Below are 21302 nucleotides of genomic sequence, written 5' to 3' on the forward strand. Positions count from 1 at the left end.
ATTTTTCAAGGCTAGTTTTAATTAGGAAATTTCATATGTGCAGGAAATAATGCAGTAGACCCCTCTGAACTCACTGGCTTTATAAATTTCACATATGCCAGTGTTTTTTTTTTTCTCTCTCTTTTGAGATGAGGGTTCTCTGTGTTGCCCAGGCTGGAGTGCAGTGGCTATTCCCAGGTGCAGTCACAACGTTCTACAGCTCAGGACTCCTGGGCTCAAGCAATCTGCCTCAGCCTCCCGAGTCCTAGCTACTGTTGAGACTATAGGCACACCACTGAACCCAGCTAATCTGTCTTTTAAGAAGATAAATGTTGCTCTATAACTAAAGGCCCACTCTCCAGTCCCTTTCCCATTTTCCTCTCTCAAAGGTAGTCACTGTCCTGAAATCAAGATCTGTCATTTGCATGAATATGCATGACAGTGTCATATGTTACATACATTAATCATGTACAAATAACATATATAGTATTGTTTTTTGTGTTTGAAAATTTATATAAATGATATGTTTTATCTGTATTTATGCAACTTGTTGGATTTTCTTTACATTTTTGAAATTTGTCAATTTAATAGAAATAGATAAAAATCATTTGTATTCTAATGTGTGATCACACTAGAGTCTGTGAATTCCCTAGTCATGATGTTTGCAAATGTTTTTAATTTTTTACTGTAACAAACAAGGCTGTGGCAGAATCCTGGTATATGTCTAGTTGGGGACATAGGTGTTCTCTTGGGGATTAACCTAGAAACAGAATTGCTGGGGTAGTAAAGGATACATATCTTTAATTTTCCTAGGTGTTGTTAATTTGTTACATAAAGTGGCTACCACAATTTGTATTTCTACTTATACAGGAGTTCTAGGTTCTTTACATTCTTGGTGTCATCAGGCTTAATTTTTGCCAGTCTAGTGCATATGAGATGGTATTTCCTTGTTTTAATTTTTGTTTCCCTGATTTTTGATGCGATTTAACATTTTTCATGTGTTGGTTGACCTTTCAATTTCTTTTTCAGTGAATTGCCTCTTACTGCCTTTGACCACTTTTCAGTTTGCTTTTTGTCTTAAGTTCATTTGTAGGCATTTTAATTTTAATTTTATTTTTATTTTTGAGATGGAGTTTCGCTCTTATTGCCCAAGCTGGAGTGCAGTGGTGCCATCTTGGCCCACTGCAACTTCCTCCTCCCGGGTTCAAGCGATTCTCCTGCCTCAGCCTCCCAAGTACTTAGGATTACAGGTGGGTGCCACCACACCTAGCTAATTTTTTGTATTTTTAGTAGAAACAGGGTTTCACCATGTTAGCCAGGCTGGTCTTGAACTCCTGACCTCAGGTGTTCTACCTGCCTTGGCCTTCCAAAGTGCTGGAATTACAGGCGTGAGCCACCGTGCCTGGCCTTGTAGGCATTTTTAAATATTCATATGTGCTGGAAATATATTCTCCTAGTCCTAGGCTTCTCCCACATTTGTCTTGTATTTTTCACTGTACAGTACAGAAGTTTAAATTTGTAACAGGTAGGATGGTATGGTAGGCAAAAACACAGATCTACAGCCAGGTAGCCTGGGTTCATATCCCAGCTCTATCCCTTCCTTGCTGTCTAACCATGAGCAAGTTACTTAAGATCTCACTCTGTGCCCAGCTTTTCCCATCTGGAAAATGGAAGCAGTAGTACCTACCTCTTAGGAATTTTGTGAAGATTAAATTAGTTAATAAATGTAAAATCCTTATAATATTTTCTTAAACAGAGTAAATGCCATGTCAGTGTTATATGTGCGTTTTTTGAAACTTGTTTCAAAGACATTTTTCCTTACCTACAAAGTCATTAAAATTTTTTCTGTACTTTTAAGTTGTGCTTTTAAGCCCAGAGTTTATGGTTTGAGGTAGGGATAAATAATAACAGTTTTCAAAATGAGAAGGTGATTGTCACAAGGCTACTTATTAAAGCCTACTCTTTCTCTACTGACTTAGAATTTTACCCGTCTCAAAGACTACGCTGCTGGCTTATTTAGATCTGTATCAGTTACCTGCTTTAATGACTGAACCATTAAAATGAGGTATTTGTCATATCTCTTATTTTATTTTTTTTTAGACAGAGTCTTGCTCTGTCACCCAGGGTGGAGTGCAGTGGCACGAGTGCAAACTCTGCCCCCCAGGTTCAAGCTATCTCTGGCTAATTTTTGTATTTTTAGTAGAGACGGGGTTTCACTATGTTGGCCAGGCTGGTCTCGAACTCCTGACCTCAAGTGATCTGCCCGCTTTGGCCTCCCAAAGTGCTAGGATTACAAGCATGAGCCACCATGCCCGGTCATTATAATAAGTTCTGATATTTTTAGATGGTTTTTAACTTAGTTTTTAAATTTTATGTATTTAATTTTACTTAAAAAAAAAAAAGGAAATACATCCAAAATTTGTAGAGTCAGGCTCAAGTTTTACAGACATGGGTGAAAACAACAAGGGTGGCATTCAGGACAGTTAGATTGAATCACTGACAGGACTGATTTGCTACCCAGGAGCATTTCTTCTTCATGGTTCTGGTGACAGTGCAGCTGGGCTGAGAAAACGTGCAGCAGATACAAGCTTTTGTCCTTAATCTTTATCTCTGTTTATTTTACGTCTTTTTTCATGTGCTTCAAATACATTTCACAATTTTCTTCATGAAGATCTTGGACTACTTTTGTTGGATTTCTTCATATATACCTTATATTTTGGGGGCATATTACAAATTATAGACTAAAAAGTACATGAAAAAAATTTTTTTGGTGCATCGGCATGTTGTTGATTTTTGTATATTGATTCTGTTTCTAGCAACTTTGCTGGTTCTTACCAATTTTAATTTTTTTTTATTTTTTGGATTTTCTTTGTAGATACACCTAATAATTTGTGAATAATGAAAGCTGTGTTTCTCTCCTCCCATTGTTCTTCTATATTTACACTTAGTTGTCTAAAACCCCACTATAGTGCTGAATAGATGTGGTGAAAGCCCACACCCTGTCTTATTCCTGAATTTTGGAGAAAATGTTTATGATTTATTTTTATCTTTCCATTGGCTAGAGTAATCTTTCCTGTCTTTTGTCACTGAGTTTGATTTTTGCTTTGGGTTTTGATAGGTATTTATCAGTTAAAAAATTTGGAAGGATTTATTATTAATCTTTCTCTTAAATAATTTTGCCAAGGGCTGTTACTTTTTTCTCCTTTAATGAAGCTTTATGTATTCTTTCTATTGTAAGTTTCTCTTCCTTCTCCTACCATTGGGTTTGTTTTATGTGGCTCTTTTTTAAGTTTGCATTTGTAAAAATATCTTTTTTTAATAGTTTTTATTCCCCCTTTAACTTTTTATTTTATTTTTTCTTTTTAATATTTTTAAATTTTTATTATTATTATTATTTTTGAAACGGCGTCTCACTCTGTCACCCAGGCTGGAGTGCAGTGGCACGATCTCTGCTTACTGCAACCTCTGCCTCTCGGGTTCAAGCGATTCTCCTGCTTCAGCCTCCCAAGTAGCTGGGATTACAGGCGCCCACCATCACACCCGGCTGTTTTTTAAAAATGTTTTGGTACAGACAGAGTTTCACCATGTTGACCAGACTGGTCTTGAACAACTGACCTCAAGTGATCTGCCTGCTTTGGCCTCCCAAAGTATTGGGATTACAGGCGTGAGCCACCAGACCCAGTACCCTTTGATCTTTTTAGTCAGTTTAAAATGTTTTGTTTTAGTCTCCTTCAGTTAGTTCTGTCATCTCAAGTTCTTGGGAGCTTTTATCCTTCTTTTGTTATATTTGTCATGTCTCTCTCATGGTAAATTTTTTTCTTAGTCATTTTGTGATTTATTGATTGGCACAATGTTTTTATTTTTTTCTTTGGAAATCCTGTATGGGCTGGGATTTGGAAGGGTCCATCCTGAGCAAATTTTGGATATGCTTTTATGAGCTTTTCTCCACCAAGTGCCATCAGCTTTTATTTGAAATGTTTGTCTTGAGGATTCCTGCATGCCTGAGGCAATGCACTCTTAGACGGCAAGCATGGGCATGGTAGGCTCTTGTTTGATAGGCTCGTGTTTCTCTTTCTTGCAGACTTTTTGAAGAGACTGACAAGTCTTTACTGTCTTTCTGGATAGATTGTTGTGGTTTTTCTCTAACCCCTGACACTAAAAAAACAGCTTTCTGGACATCCCAGTTATGCAGGAGTCTCAGTTACACTTCCTAGCTCTGCTACGAAACCTAAATCCATTCCCGTTAGGGACTGTTCTGACGCAGGAACTCCTTGCCCACCTGCTCATGGGACCCCAGAGCATCAGCTGTATGCTTGCAGTTCTAGCTTTCAGTTCTCCTTTCATTTCTGACCTGTAGGAATTTCTCATAGTTTCTCTGTGCTCAGTTACATATTTAAATAAAATGTTACAATCTTTTCAGTGTTTTAAAATATTTGTAGCTGAAAGGATTCTATGGTAGCTCAGTTGCCCATGTTCCAATAACCCTCTGTGGTGGGCTAACACACTCCAAAAAGTCGTTCATATCCTAATCCTTGAAACCTACAAACACGTTACTTTATGTAACTAAAAGGGCTTTGCAGATGTGATTAAATGAAGAATCTTGAGATGGGGAGATTATTCTGGATTATCTGGGTGAGCTTTATGGAATCACACAGGTCCTTAGAAGAGGGAGGAAGGAGGATCAGAGTCAAAAAAGGATGTGCATATTTGAGGGATTTGAACATGGTATGCTGCTGGCTTTGAAGACAGAGGAAGGGGTTATATGCCAAGGAATGCAGTAAACCCCCCAAAACCAGACGAAGCAAGGAAACAGATTCTCCCTCTGCAGTTTTCAGGAGTACAACCTGACCAACACGGCCTCCAGAACTGTAAGGCACTACATTTGTGTTGTTTTAAGCCACTACACTTGTGTTAATTTGGAAAAGCGGCAATAGGAAACCCTCTTTGATGGTTTTAGAGGACTGCCTGGTAGTGGTAATTAGGGTAGATGGAAAATTATATTGAAGACACAGCAGAATCAGCTTGGTGAGGAATGCCCTTGACAGAGGGTTATATAGAAGGAAGCAGCCTCTTTTTTTCCCCTATCTGCAGGAAAAGAAAAAAACAGAACAGAGGTACTTGTGAATATTCTAGATAACATTCTCAATAATAGCATAATGCCTAATCTGAGAATTAAACTAGTGCTCTTTTTCCTCTTTTTGGTTGTAGAGATCTTTTTTTTTTTTTTTACATTTACATTAATAGATTCTCATTATTAATGAGCCTATTAGTTGGCAACTGAGTGAGCATTGAAGAGTTTCCTCATTTTGCCAAAACGATGAGGCAAATAGTGTATTTGCTTTGCTGGGAGGATGCTGATGAGGGCACCAGAACACTTTACCCCAGCTACATGGTAAGGGTTCCACTGATGGTAAGATTCCAGGCAGGTTCTATAAGAGTGAGAGGTTCCTGATTTGTCAAACTCCAAATAGATGAATTGTTCTGTATTTCTTTTCTAGGACTGCTGTAGCAAATTACCACAAACATGGTGACTCAAAACAACAGAAATTTATCCCCTGTGGACCTGGAGATCAGGAGTCCAAAATCAAGGTGTCCACAGAGTCAGGCTCTCTCAGGGACCTCAAGGAGAATCTGTTCTTGCGTCGTTCATTTTCTGGTGGCTGCTGGCATTCCTTGTGGCTGCATTAGTCTCTGCCTCTTTTTTTAATGTAACTTTCTACATTGTGTGTGTCTCTCTCTAATTTCCCTGTGCCTCTTTCTTAAGGATACCTATTATGACATTTAGGGCCCACCTCATAAAAGGATACAACATTTAGGACCCATCTCATAATCTAGGATAAGCACCTCCTTTAAAGATCCTTAATTTAGTTCCATCTTTTACCATATATGATAATATTTATTCTTGGCCAGGCATGGTGGCTCATGCCTATAATCCCAGCACTTTGGGAGGCCGAGGCAGGTGGATCACCTGAGGTCAGGAGTTCGAGACCAGCCTGGCCAACATGGTAAAACCCCGTCTCTACTAAAAATGCAAAAATTAGCTGGGCATGGTGGCATATGCCTGTAATCTCAGCTACTGGAGAGGCTGAGGTGGGAGAATCACTTGAATCCGGGAGGCGGAGGTGGCACTGAGCCAAAATTGCACCATTGCACTCCAGCCTGGGTGAAAGAGCAAAACTCTGTCTCCAAAAAATAAAATAAAATAAAATAAAATAAAAATTATTCTTTTGCTACTTAAGGTTATATTCACAGAGGGGTCAGCTGGCCTATTCTATTTTTCTGGATTTTTTTTTTTTGTGTGTGTGGGAGATTATTGTTCTGTACTCTGACTCACCTTATAAAAAATCTCTGGTGTAGCAATTATTTGTCCTATTGTAATTTTTCATTTTCTTCTGTACTGACTTCTAGAGCAAGGGTCCAAAGACTATATAGGTCACAGCCAGATCCATCTCATTGAAACTGTTTTTATACAGCCTGCTAGCTTAGAATGGTTTCACATTTTTGAATGTTAAAAAAAAAAGGAGGAATGATATTTTGTGATACACTACAATTATATGAATTCAAATTTTGCTATGTATAAATAAAGTGTTATTGGAACACAGCCCTGCCTGCTCATTTGTTCACGTATTGTCTGTCACTGCTTTTGTGTACAGTGGCAGAGTTGAATAGTTGTGGCAGAGACCATGTCATCTACAAAGCCTGATAATAAATAACTGGCCCTTTGCAGAGAAAGTTTGCCAAGCCCTGTTCTAATAGGGATGTCTTGTCTCTGGCGTTTAACACACAGTCAGCATCAAGTACTTGTTGATGAATAATTAACTTTTAATTTAACATTTAAGCATGTGTAACTTTTAATAATCTCATATTTAAGAATTTCAGTAATATGGTAAGGTTGTAGTATAATTCCCAAAAGGATTTAAAGAATCTTTTAAAGATCTTAAAGAACTATGGGGTTAGAAGAATTTTATTAATAATACCAGGTTGTTCATGCTTCTTATCTTTTTGGCTCTAAGACTTAAAGGATACAATGTAGTTTTCCCTGTGAATTTAACTGAATTAGGATATGCATCACACCCAGGACTTGGATGTTGGCAAATGTGATGGTTAATTTTATATGTGAACTTGGCTAGGCTATGGTGTCCAGTTGTTTGGTGAAGCACTAGACTGGATGTTAGTATTTTGTAGATGTGACTAACATTTACAATCAGTTGACTTTAAATCATATTACCTTCCGTCATGTGGGTGGGCCTTATCCCATCAGTTGAAGAGCTTAAGAATAGAGATTAAGATTTTCTGAGGAAGAAGGAATTCTGCTTGAGTTTCCAGCCTGCTGGCCAGCCCTACAAATTTCTGACTTGCCAGTCACGACAATCATGTGAGCCAGTTCTTTAAAATCTCTCTGTCTCTGTCTGTTTCACTGTTGGTTTTTCACTTGGTAGATAGATAGATATAGATATATTTCCTACTGGTTCTGTTTCTCTGGAAACAAATACAGCAGGCTGCTCTGATGTCTTGCACATGTGGACCGTCTTCAGTGTTTGGTACCATGATGCAGCAAGGATGCTAAGCATAGCCCTCCTGCCGCGCATCATCCAGTTCTCCTTCTTCCTTCGCACCTCCTTCAGGCTTCTGTCTTGTACAGCTCCCGAAAGGAAATGTGTTAAATTTGAATACCACAGAGTCAGAAATAAGCTCACTTGTGAAGGGGCAGAGGACTTTTTCTCAGTCCAAGACTGTTTGAAGTTGTGAGAAGACTGTCAGTGTGTATGATAAAATGAAACAGAGGCAAATGGGCCTGCTGATGAGGAGCAGTTGGGAAAATGAGAAGGACTAGGTGAATTTCTGAGTGGCAAAATTTGTGAAAATTTTTGCCTCTGCTAGTCCCTCTGAAAAGAAAAGCTTGCTGGGTGTACCGACTGCAGTGGAGCCCACCAAGTCCATATAACTCTCTAATTTGATTCTATTATGCTGTAGATGGTTCCTTTTATTTTCAAGTTTTGTCTCTTTGGCAAAAAAAATACAAAAAAAATTTTCTGTAAGAGTACAAATAGACACTCATGTAGCAGTTTTGCTTGTATCTCTACATATGTAAGAAGGTTTACTATACCAGTAGATGTTAAATTTGCCTGATAAACTATTATAGTACATATGAAAATTTATACATTTGAGCAGAAAACGATCCATTTGAGTAAGTGGTAATTTATGTTTATATTTCTAAGCAAAGTTTATCAGGCTTTTAAATGGTACTAGAAAATAGATATTTTGTGTTTTGATTCTTCCTAATTGGGTATTATGCTGTCAGATTGCTCCAGAAAATGGTTGATCCACGATTGAAGTGAAGATACTGTTTCCTTCCTGTTCAACAACCTGTCCCCCATTCCTCCCCTAATATCTATGGACACTTCATCTTCTATAAATGAATCATCATCTTTATGTGGCATACTATTCTTAAGTGGGATTTTAAAGAAGTGATGTCATTTTGAGTTTTACAGGTCATAACCACTAGGCATGTGCTCTTCAGCCAGTGTTGTTTTATAAATAATATGGATAAAACAATTGGAATATCAAATAATTTCTTTTTGCTCAGAATACTGGTTCCCTTTAAATAGCTAAAGTCTCTTACATTCTTTTTATTCTGCTAAGAGTTTTAATGATCTGTCTATATATGATTTTTAATAAAATAGATGATGACATTTAAAGCAATTAATTTCAGCAGCAATTCTATGAGCAGTTTTTGAGTATTCCCCAGGGACCTGGTCTTGTGCTAGATTCTGGGGCTATATAGCGAGGTGAAAAGATGTGGGTCCTTGCTCTCAAGTTGCTGTCAGTCTTCTGGAGAGTCAGGCTTGGAAACACAATGTGTGATGAAGGGAACGAGAGAACCATGTTCCAGGAACAGAGATAGACCAGACAATGGAGGGATTTATTTAGTCTGTTGGGGACTAGGGGGGCTTCCCAGAGAAAATTACAGTGCATTTGGGCTTTGAAGGAAAGATAGGTGATGTCCATTTGAAGAGATCAATATGTTGGACTGAGATTGGCATCTAGAAGTTTTTGCGTGTATGATTTCTTCAAAATCTTAAGTAGCATGCGTTTAGGCTCTACAAACAGATGACTTCTGAGGCTTTGTGAGAATTTTGGGTATTAGCATATTAGTCTTTTTTTTTTTTCTTTTGCAAGAATAAAGCACGACTGGGGATTAATGTAAGTTGTTAAGAAAATACTACCTACTGAGATCTTCTGTGTGTTCTTGTATTGAGTTTTAGGTGCTTATTTGTAAGAGACTAAGTAGGCGCCTGAAGGATGTTATTGATATTTAATTAACTGGTGTTTTCCCCATTCTCTCTCTTCTCCTTCGTCCTGTACCCCTGTCCCCGGGTGTTTTTGCAGTTGGTTAGTCTGCTGCTAATTGGAATTGCTGCGTGGGGCATTGGCTTTGGGCTGATTTCCAGTCTCCGAGTGGTCGGCGTGGTCATTGCAGTGGGCATCTTCTTGTTCCTGATTGCTTTAGTGGGACTGATTGGAGCTGTAAAACATCATCAGGTGTTGCTATTTTTTGTATCCTTTTTAAAAATCAAGATTTTACCCTTGATGACTATTTTAATGGTTACAACTAATTGAATATTATCACTAGGAAGTTTATTGCCAGAAAGCAACTCTAAGCAAGCCTTATGCATATTTGTTCAAGAACTATTTGAAACATTTCTTGGGGTAATGTTATTGTATGTTTTCATATTCTCACCCTGCCCTTGTGACATCCTGAAGAATATATTCTGCAAGTTCAGTGTAGTCCTATTTATCATGTATTGTAAATTCAGAGTTAAATTGAATTGATTTGGTGACTTCTAGGCCCTTTTTTACACATTCATGTTTGGTTGAGAATTTCAGTGTTTTTTAGACTTAATATTAAAAAGCTTACATGTATTTATCTATACTTATTTCTGTTTTGTATATGTAAGAATTTTTATTTTATTCTGAATGAAATTCTAATCTATTTTTAGTTATGTAATTATCATGACTAGTATTTTTCTATATAAATTTGATACAACTGTGTATTACCAAAATAATAATATGTGTATCCTTTTTGAACTTCCTCTAAGTGCCATCTGTTCTGTATTCTGGGTTAATTGCTTCTCGTGCAATCTAAAGTTGTCGGTACCTCTGTACCTCTGTTTTATGCCATTTTAAGAATATTTAGAAGTATCCTTAACTTCTAACTCTCAGTATATGATTATTCTCTTAGTTGTATTTATTGTTCAGTTTTCTGTATCTTGTGCTTGTTTAGCCCTGAACCAGGAGCAACAGGTAAGCTAAGACTTTTTTCTTCTACTTTATTATACCACGTAGCATGAGTATGAAAAAAAGGAGAGAAATGATTAGAATATAAAATAATTTCATCTTGCGCAGAATGCCACCTTCACTCTGGATAGCAAAACTCTGTTGTTCCCTTTGCATTCGTGCAGCAGGTTGGAGCCGGACACCATCAGGTGTTGCTATTTTCTGTATCTTTTAAATCGGATTTTGCTCTCACTGGGTAAAAAGTGCTATGGCTATAAGATGTTCCCCCAATCTTTTCCCACCATTATGCAATGAAATATTTGCTCCAGAATGTTTGCGGCTCCGTTCTAGCAATGACTGTTTTCAAACTCTAATTTGTAGACAAATTCAGGTTTCTGTCATGGAGCAACAGAACTTTTGCCTTGTTAACACCCTGAGAATTATGCCTTTGAACCAAGTGCTTCTTTTAAATTGCATGTAAATTCTTTTAAATGCATGTAAAAAATTAGGAGTTTTTCATCCTTGGGATAGAAATAGTGCCTTAATTTTTGCTGCAAACTGAGGAATAAGCCTTTGAAGAGTTTTACTGATTTTTAAAATAAAAATTATTTTAGGTACACAGTACTAAAAGTTACAGGCTCCAGCTTTATACATTTTCTGCAGGGATGACACATTTTACATATTAAATACATTTGCTAGGGTCAGCTTCTGGAGGTTGGTTGGAACAGTACGGCAAGCGCTCGAAATGACATCCAGAGAAATCTAAACTGCTGTGGGTTCCGAAATTTTAACCCAAATGACACCTGTCTGGCTGTAAGTACATTGTATATTATATGTTTTTGGAAATGTATTACATACAGATAAATAATGATTAACATGGAAGAAATGGACTTTCTGATGCTGAGTTGTATTTCAGAATTATTTTATATATATATTTACATTATATTTCCATGTCCTCTGTTATATCATTTGCCTGTTCTCAAATACCCACTCCAGAGAGTGCTGAGAATTTCAAGGCCCTGTTGGACACAGATGCTAATGGTTTATTGTCCCTAATTTCTTCCCATCCTTCTCTTCCTAGAACAAGTTATTAAAGAAATAACATTAGGTCAGTTCATGTGTTCGTATTTTGGGGAAACTCCTGTTATCACCTCCCTGAGCCCTAAGCTGAATATTTCCTCAATGAGGCTTCTTTTGTGAGATTATCTCCTTGTATGGGGTCTGTGTTATGTTTCTGTTGCTGCATAACACATTATTACACAGCAATAGAAACACATGGCTTTACAGTTTAGTGGCTTTAATATCAATTTAGTGGCTTTAAATACCCATTTATTATCTCACAGTTTCCCTGGGTCAGGCTTGGCTGGGTCCTCTGCTCACCTGGCTGAAATCAAGGTGTCCCATCTGAGGCTGCAGCCTCATGTGAAGCTTGAGGTCCTCTCCCCACGCTCAGTGGTTGTTGGAAGAATTCAGTCCTTGTGGCTGTGGGACCACCCCTGTTTATTTTGCTGCCTGTTGGCTGGAGGTCTCTCTCTGCAACTAGAAGCTGCTGTCAGGGACTATGTTACTCTTTCACAATGTGGCAGCATCAAAGTCACCATGAGAATCTCTCCATTCTGTTAAGATGGAGTCTTATGTAATGCATAATGGAGTCTTATCTAATGTAACGTAACACGGAAGTGACTGTCCTATCATATTCACAAGTTCCATCCATACTCAACAGCAGTGATTGTACAGGGTGTGTACACCGTTGGGGTGGGAGTGCAGGAGTCTTGGGGGCCATCTTAGAGATTTGCACACTAAAAAACCAAGGCCTCAAATTGGATGTAATACTCTTAGACACTAATTTTGTGTGTATGCAGTTTTTATGTGCTTTTTATGAATGTATTTTGAAGTAAAAGTTTTTTTTTTACTTTAATTGGTGCAGAGCTGTTTTAAAAGTGGCCACCCGTGCTCGCCATGTGCTCCGATCATAGGAGAATATGCTGGAGAGGTTTTGAGATTTGTTGGTGGCATTGGCCTGTTTTTCAGTTTTACAGAGGTATGTGCAAATAACAATATTTTTCCTCCTTTGTCACAGAGGTTTCTGTTTTGTATGGCAAAGGGCCTTGATTCTTGTAACGTTATCAGTGAGCATTTTCATTGAGAACTAGCACTGTAAAAAGAGGAATCTTGGTTCAGAATTAAAAGATCTTACAAGTCTATCAATAGCACCAACTTTAGGACCGGGTGAAATGCTTGATCCGTCTCCTCTTATGTAAAATTTAATGAACTAATGAGTGAGGTTAGACTGAATTATGTCTAGGATCTCTTCTATTTCTAGAGTTGTATGATGAATTATAATTTTAAGTTTAATTTGGAAAAGGTAGGAGATTCACATTCTTTAATGATTCACATTCTTTAATATGTATGTTAATATCTATAATACACAGACATACTTACATAAAAAGATATGCTTTGAAAAATTACCTTCCTACACCATTTTTCGTGCCCCTGTTCCTAGCCTTCTAAAACCTATGCATAATGTCTATATGTGTATAATGTACTGTGTATAATATGCAATATATAGTACATTATATAGATGTGTATTTATCATATATTTTATTCAAGTTTAGTTTCTTTTTTTCCTCATCAAGAATGAAATATGCACATTTGGCTGTCATTAACAGCATAGGAAAAATGAAGACCAAGATTAGTATTCATTTTTGATTTTTATTTATTTATTTTATTTATTTGTTTTGAGACAGAGTCTTGCTCTGTCGCTTAGGCTGGAGGGTAGTGGTACGATCTCGGCTTACTGGAAGCTCCACCTCTTGGGTTCAAGTGATTCTCCCACCTCAGCCTCCCACGTAGCTGGGGTTACAGGCATGCACCACTACACCCAGCTAATTTTTGTATTTTTAGTAGAGACAGGGTTTTACCATGTTGGCCAGGCTGGGCTGGAACCCCTGGCCTCAAGTGATCTGCCGACCTCAACCTCGCGCCCGGCCCAGTATTCATTTTTTTAAAATTCCCTCTGACTTCCCTTTTTAGTTTGACCATTTTTTCATTTCACTTTTTCTCAGAAAAGAGCTATCTGACTTATGAGTTGGTTGTGACATTAATTCTAGAAAAATGATATACAACTTGAAAAGAATTCTGTGATTTCCCTTTTTTTGTTTAAAAACCATAGATTTTTGTTATGAAAACTAAAAAACACAGAGAAAAACTGGAGTGAGTAATGCCTCTCCACACACCAGCTAGAGTCAGCAGTTATCAGAATTTTGCCACGTGGCTTCTTTTTTATATCTGGAATTTATTTTGAGAATTTAGTTCTTTTGAGCAGCCCAGTTTTCTTGTCATCAGATCACACTGCCTTCAGTTATGCTATTTTTTAAAATAGAAGTTCTTTAAAAATAGAACTCATGAGTCTTAGATTTCTAAAGTGTTCTTTCATGGAATCCTGCTTTATGTCTTACATACTATCTCCTTTGGAAACCTGGCTAGAGATTTTTATAACTTCTGCAACCTGATATTTTTTGGTTAGTGATAGTGGTAGGCTCTCTCACTTTTTAAGTTTATATTTTGCTTAATATTTCACAGAATCACAGATTCTCAGAATTTGAAGGGATGCAGTTACTTAGCTGATGACTTCTCGTAGGTGAAATAGAAAGATTTGATTTGAACTATTTATTATACCCTTAAGCAAACCTAAACCATGAGAGAAACATTGATTTAGAATCTGAAAAAATGGTACGATGATTAATATATGTTCTTTGTAGTAACTTGAGAAAATACAAAAAATTATGAAGATGAAAAATTAGATGTAGCTACTAAAATTACCTACTCAGAAATAATCATTTATATTTTGGCATATTTCCTTCTGCCTGTTCTATATTTAATAAAATGAGTACCAACTTATTGCCTGTTCTACATATAATTTATTTTTCTACATATACGTTTTCATGTTATGAGCAATATATTTTGGTGACCTACTGCACACTGGGTGTAGGTTCTAGAGACCGCATAGTTGATGATGATGTTTAATCAAAGTTACCTTTGAAACGTGCTCCCTTAATTATGAGCACTTTTGTAAGCTTGAAGTTCAATAATTATCCAGTTTTGATCTTTTTGCATTTTGGATGTGGCCTCCCCTTCCATCCCTCTCTGAACAATGGGGCAAGGAAGGAGAGAGATTTTCCTCTTTTGTCACTTATAGCCGAGTTGGACGAATACATTTCTGGTAAAATGTGGCTCTAGATTATGAGTATTTAGTATGTTTGATTGCTTTGCTTCCCCTAAGGACTGTGATTTACACTCTCAGCGTATATCCAGGGGTGATAGTCAAAATATTAACATCCTCAAAAATTCTGACCAGAAGCTCCCTGTGCCAAAAACTTCCAAGGTGGGGAGCTTTGGCAAATGATGGTTGGGCAGGTTGACATGGGGGCGGGGGGTGTCAAAGAAGTAGTTGTTTAACAACAGATATGTAAGTATTTCCGTGTTGTAAAAGCTGGTGTGGTTGAGAACAGCCAGTGACATGTCAGATTGCTGAATAAAACCACAAAAGTGGGGTAGTTTATGGGCTCCAGGTTTGAACATGGGCTCTACCACTGAGGACCTGTGTGATGATTCTGTTTAACCTCTTGTTGCCTCAGTTTCCTCACTGGTAAAATGACAATATTGTATCTATTTTATGAAAGCTGTTGGGGGGATTATATGAATTTGTAGTTTGTAGAATGGTACCTTTCATAAAGAACTCTTTATTATGTTTGTTAAATCAATTTCTTTTCCCCCGTTAGATGGATTCCAAAAGAGATGACTTTCCACGTCTTCAAATCAGGCTTACCTTTCCTTGATTCAACCTGCAGACCTCAGTCCACCAGCCCATACATGTTGTAGCTATAAACACTGCCAGTTGTGAACCTTACAGTAATTTGTGGATTCTTATTGTGGTCAATGGAGAGAATCTGGGACTTAGCTAATTCTCTAGAAGTAGTTTAAAAGGGCTAATGGTGGCTACAAAGTCACATAAACAAAATTTAGGTTAAAAGTTGGCACACGTGTAAAGTGGAAGATACAGTTTAAAATTCATTTTATTCTATTAAAATTTTGTATCTTTTTTAGTCTAAAAAGTTAGAATTTTCATTTATTTAAAATAAACCAACTTTGAAATAGAAACAGAGCACATGTTTCTTAATTTAAAAAACTGTACTGGCTAACAATTTAGTGAACTTGGTGTGGGAAATGGCACGGTAACAGCTTAATCGCTTCCTACCAAGAGAGGTAGGAATTATAACATTTTAAATTTCTGTGTTGGAAAATTTGTTCATTTTAAGATTTTTGCTGTTGCTTACATTTTACTGAATCTAGTTTATTCCTGAATTATCCAAATATATGCTATTTTAGCTATTTAGACTACTGAGACTGTAGTTTTCCATATTTCTGCTGTAAGAAGTTACCTTGCACTTAGTTGCCTAAAACAACACAAATGTATTGTCTTACAGTTCTGGAGATCAAAAGTTTAAAATAAAGGCACCTTCTGGAGGCCCGGATCACCAGCCCCCCGTTTACATCTTCAAAGCCAGCAGAATTGCAGCTTCTCTATTTCCCTTTACTTCTGCTATCACGGTGCCTTCTCTCCATGTTTCTGACTCTGTCCTTCCTGCCTCCCTCATATAAGGTCCTCTGTGATTATGTCATTGAGCCCACCTGGGTAATAATCTCTTTATCTCGAGCCGCTTAACCACACCCACGAAGTCCCTGTTAATCTGTAAGGTACCATATTTGCAGGTTATAGGAGCTAGGACATGGACATCCTTCGGGGCCAGTCATTCAGTTTACCACAGTGTTCGTTTTAATTTTTTCTTAGAGTGCCTTGTGTGGTTTACTTCATTTCAAAAAGAAAAACAATCCCTCCCTGTTGAACAAAAAGATGCAAAGCAATTCACATGTTCCAGAGTTATTTTATGGATAAACTGAAAAAACATAGAGAAATGTTACTTTCTTTTTCTTCTTTTTTTTTTTCCCCCCATTCCAGATCCTGGGTGTTTGGCTGACCTACAGATACAGGAACCAGAAAGATCCCCGTGCGAATCCCAGTGCATTCCTTTGATGAGAAAACAAGGAAGATTTTCTTTCGTATTATGATCTTGTTCACTTTCTGTAATTTTCTGTTAAGCTTGATTTGCCAGTTTAAGGAAGGAAACACCATCTGGAAAATTACATTATTGATAGTGGAATTATATATTTTTACTCTATGTTTCTCTAAATGTTGTTTTCTTTTTCCATTGCTGAAAAATATTTGAAACTTGTGGTCTCTGAAGCTCAGTGGCACCTGGAATTTACTGTATTCAGTGTCGGGCGCTGTCCACTGTGGCCTTTCTTAGCATTTTTACCTGCAGAAAAACTTTGTATGGCACCACTGTGTTGGTCATATGGTAAATCTAAATGTACATCTCACTGGTATAATTATATGTAGCACTGTGCTGTGTAGATAGTTCCTGCTGGAAAAAGAGTTGAAGTTTATTAAAATCAGAAAGTATGAGATTCTATTATGTTAAGGGAAATCCAAATTCCCATTTTTTTTTTTTTTTGTCTTTTTGGGAAAGATGTGTGGTGGTAAAATGTGTTAGTATAAAAATGATAATTTACTTGTAGTAGTCTTTTATGATTACACCAATGTATTCTAGAAATAGTTATGTCTTAGGAAATTGTGGTTTAGTTTTTGACTTTTATAGGTAAGTGCAAAGGAGAAGTAGTTTCATGAAATGTTCTAATGTATAACATTTACCTTCAGCCTCTGTCAGAATGGAACGAGTTTTGAATAATCAGGAAGTATATCTATATAATCTTGATATTGTTTTATAATAATTTGAAGTCTAAAAGACTGCATTTTTAAACAAGATACTATTAATGCGTTGGCCCACGTAGCAAAAAGATATTTGATTATCTTAAAAATTGTTAAATACCTTTTTCATGAAATTTCTCAGTATTGTAACAGCAACTCGTCAAACCTAAGCATATTTGAATGTGATCTCCCATAATTTGAAATTGAAATCGTATTGTGTGGCTCTGTATATTCTGTTAAAAAATTAAAGGACAGAAACCTTTCTTTGTGTATGCATGTTTAAATTAAAAGAAAGTAATGGAAGGATTGATCAATGAACTAAGTGAGGTGGAATTCTTTTCCTTCTCCTTTAGGTTCTCTCTGTTGGACTTAGAGCTGGGTACTGCTATTTTAGTGTATAATCAAGCTGTGGAAATACATTTCCAGCATTAATGTCTATTGGTAGTCATCCTCAAATCCTTTCTGGAAATGTTTCAGTGGCTAATGTTATCTCCATAGTGATGAAGAGTTTTTCTAAAAAGAGAAACCATTAATATTCATTTGGGAAAAATATGTAAGTTCTTTCCCATTACTAAAAATTACTAATTTCTTGTTTTACATTCTAGGTAGCATGTGGTATTTTATTGTCTTACTGGGTTTTTAGACCGAGAGAGGGTAAATGGTTGATCTATAGAATTTTAGAGCATTTTGTAGGTTTGTCACTTCTATGACTTTGCAACACTAGCTAGTCTTCCAAGGAAACAGAATTGTGCCATTTTCATAATGTCATATGAGCTCAGGGGTAGCCCTGACAGTGTCCCCACTTATACCATAAGATGAGATTATAAGTGACACATGAAGGGAGATTTTATTATTATTTTGTGTTATTATACTATACTTTAAGTTCTGGGATACATATGCAGAATGTACAGATTTGTTACACAGCTATACATGTGCCATGGGGGTTTGCTGCACCTATCAACCTGCCATCTAGGTGGGAGATTTTAAAATTCTATCTTCCTTTGAGGCATTTGGCATTTTCCATGTTTGTTTTGTTACATTTTGAAATTCTTATAAGGCTCTAGAATCTCCTAATATGATACTTTTCTTGGTACAAATGATTATATGTGGAAAGCGCTATTCCATAGAGAATCAGCCCTTACCTTGGTTTGTGCTCTAATTGCAGTGCCCTTATTTGGGTCAACCCAGTATGCTTTATGGATCATCTGAAGTTAAATGATGCATCCTGGAAATTCTAACAAAGGAAGATCTCTCTTCTGTTCAAATATAGATTGACTGATGTCAACCCGCCTCAAGTGTGTTACTTAAAAAGCAAGGTGCAAAGAGAACAGCTGTCAGGGTGAGAAGTCTAAACACATTTTTGAAAGTAGCGTGGTGCTGACAAAATGCATTTAATCATGCTCAAGACTTCATGAAATTGAGTTCATTAAATTGGATTTTAAATCATTAAGGCTAAGCAAAACATGTGTATCTAAATATTAAATAAAACAAAATGTAAAGATATCTAAGATGTTAAGATTTTAGTAAAATAAGTTAATGAAAAAGAAAGTCAGGGTCTGGGAAGTATGAATATTTAGGACTACTAAACTGTAGGATTATAAGAGTGGGTATTGACAGCCACTCAAGAAATACACATTTTCAAGCACCAAGGTTGTCTCTATCAAATGAGTCTGGGCTTTCTGTTTTCTCAGGCACATCTGAAGGTGATAGATTACCTAACACCTGCTGTGATACTTCCTGTGATCTTTGTGTCTGGGTGCATATTTAGTGGAAAAAACCTCTGAATAAGTCCGTCCTGAATTCCAGATGGCCCTGCTATGATCCTGCAAAGGTCATCCTGATCCCAGGATTAGAGAGGGCCACTGCCCACGTGCACAGAAATGCTGCCACAAACACGTAGTGTCAGAGGAGGATGAGTTTCAGATCAGGGTCTGTCCTTGAATTACAACAAAGAGCTGTAAGGCAAACCAAGACCCTAGATGTCCTTTCTTCCCAAGCCTAGCATTTCTTTAAAAAGGAACTGTACTACTTTAAAAAAAAAAAATCTCTTATTCTCTATTTGCACATTCCATTTAGAGGAATATTTTTTGGAACATTTGCCGAGTCAGCCTTGATGTTAAGGGTTAAATTTTATATAGAGAATATAATACTGATGCAAAGGAAAAAAGTTCAGCTATAATTTCTAAAATCTGAGCTCATTGTAGCTTAAATTCATCTCAGATACTCTGTTATCTAAGCAACAATGTGTTTGGTATGAAAACCAGTTTTGCATGTTCAGCCTAAGTTACATGCTGCTGAATGGAACCTTTCAGAGAAGGAAAGGAAACCAGAAGTGTGGCTTTTAGTTCTTAGTTTCCTTGAGCCAAAACCTCCTCCTACAGTTTTTCTAAATATTTGTTTAACTCTGTTAAAGTTTATTCATTATTTTGCAAATACACTAAATACGTGAAGCTGTTTCAATTTTTAGCTGGTACTAAAAAAGTTAGAACCAAATTTTTCCATAGTATTTCATAGGAGAAAAACACTTTCAGTCATTGTGATTGTACAGACATGATCATTCACATGTGAATTGTTTTTTATTAGAGATGACAATAAAGTTAAAACCCAGTTTTTCCGGGGACCTGGATAAGTGGGGGGATTGGTATAAAGTTTTGCTCTATATTTGGTACATTTGGGGCTAACAGATAATTTTTAGACCAGGCTTTCTATGCCAAATGAAATTATAATATGTGTTAGTGAATGTGTTTTAAATAAGTTTAAGGGAGCAACCCACCCTTTCCCCAATACCTCCACTCCACAAGAAGAGGAGAGGGAGAGAAGGGAACGGGGCTCGTCACATTGATATTTTTCTTAAAAATGTCATAACTGAGCAATTGTAGTCATTGGAATACCTCTTGAAAATATGAGAAAGGGGAAAATCAAACTCCTCTGCCATGTGCCAGGCCACTTCTCATCCCTCTCCTTAGGAAAACCAGCTTTTGGAATTCATTTTCAAATGAGGATTTGAGGCCTGTGAGTTAAAATATATGTCAAAGAATGGACTTCGACATCCCTTGGAGGGTGAAACCACTTTGCCTACTTTTAGGATCTTGCTTTTCATAGGTCATGGAGTCCTAACTTGACAAGTAGCCTTTTAATAGGTTAAGCTGACTTGAATTGGACTTTGAAGTCAAGGTCCTTGAACTGAAGGAAGTTCCATTCTTGCCTTAGAGCTTTTAATGATTTTCTCCTGACTCGTATTCTTATCAGTGATTGCTAGAGGGTTCTCAGTAGACTACTTAGAATTACTGAATTAAAGAAAGGAAGAAAACAGAGTTAGACAGTCACAGAAGATCATTTGAAGAAGATCGTTGCTCTGAAATCAGCAAAAATGGTTTAATTAGGCATGTTGACTGTCTGTGTAAATGACTTTTACAGATGATTTATGTTAGCTACATTTTTTTTAACATTTAATTCCTGTTTTTTTCTCCCTAAGCTGTTGGATCTCAGATAAAACTGAAATTTTTGTTATTGTGGTAAATACATATAGCATAAAAGCTATCATTTTAACCATTCATAAGCTTGTAGTTCAGTGGCAGTAAGTACGTTCATATTGTTATGCAACCATTGCCACCATGCATTTCCATAACTTTTTATCTTCTGTAACCATTAAGCAATAACTCTTCATTCCCCTCTTCCCCTGGTGACCTCTACTCCACTTTCTATATGAAAACTATTCTGAGTACCCCATATAGGTGAAATTGTATAGTAGCTGTCCTTTTGTAACTGGCTTATTTACTGAGCATAATGTCTTCAAGGTTCATACACGTTGTTACAGGCTGGTCTTGAACTCCCGGGCTCAATCAGTTCTCCCACCTCCGCCTCCCAAAATGCTGGGATTACAGGCATGAACCACCGCGCCCAGCCATGAATTTTCTTCTTTAAGATTGGATAATATTTCATTGTATGTATATGTCACATTTTGTTTATCCATTCATCCATTGGTGGACACTTGAGTTGCTTCCACTTTTTAGCTATTGTGAATAATGCTATGAGCGTGGGTGTATAAATATCTGTTCCCTGCCTTTAGTTCATAAGCATATACCCAAGAGTGGAATTACTGGGTTGGATGGTAGTTCTATGTTTAATTTTTTGAGGGACCACCATATTGTTTTCCACAAAACAAAAATGGCTGCACCATTTTATATTCCCACTATGTTATTAACATTTTTATTTG

At 36.9% G+C, this 21302-nt stretch overlaps 1 protein-coding gene across 1 annotated transcript in view; it reads left to right on the top strand.

Moving 5' to 3' along the window:
- Positions 1 to 17349, top strand: part of TSPAN13 (tetraspanin 13) — a 31035-nt gene extending 13686 nt beyond the window's left edge. Inside the window, exons 2-6 of the mRNA XM_050785386.1 lie at positions 9370 to 9537; positions 10204 to 10284; positions 10957 to 11070; positions 12185 to 12298; positions 16277 to 17349. Coding sequence (XP_050641343.1) covers positions 9370 to 9537; positions 10204 to 10284; positions 10957 to 11070; positions 12185 to 12298; positions 16277 to 16351 — 552 coding nt within the window. The 3' untranslated portion in view covers positions 16352 to 17349. The remainder of the gene's footprint in view (positions 1 to 9369; positions 9538 to 10203; positions 10285 to 10956; positions 11071 to 12184; positions 12299 to 16276) is intronic.
- The last annotated feature ends 3953 nt before the right edge of the window (positions 17350 to 21302 follow it).

This window comes from Macaca thibetana, chromosome 3 (assembly GCF_024542745.1).
Source record: "Macaca thibetana thibetana isolate TM-01 chromosome 3, ASM2454274v1, whole genome shotgun sequence".
NCBI classification, from domain to species: domain Eukaryota; kingdom Metazoa; phylum Chordata; class Mammalia; order Primates; family Cercopithecidae; genus Macaca; species Macaca thibetana.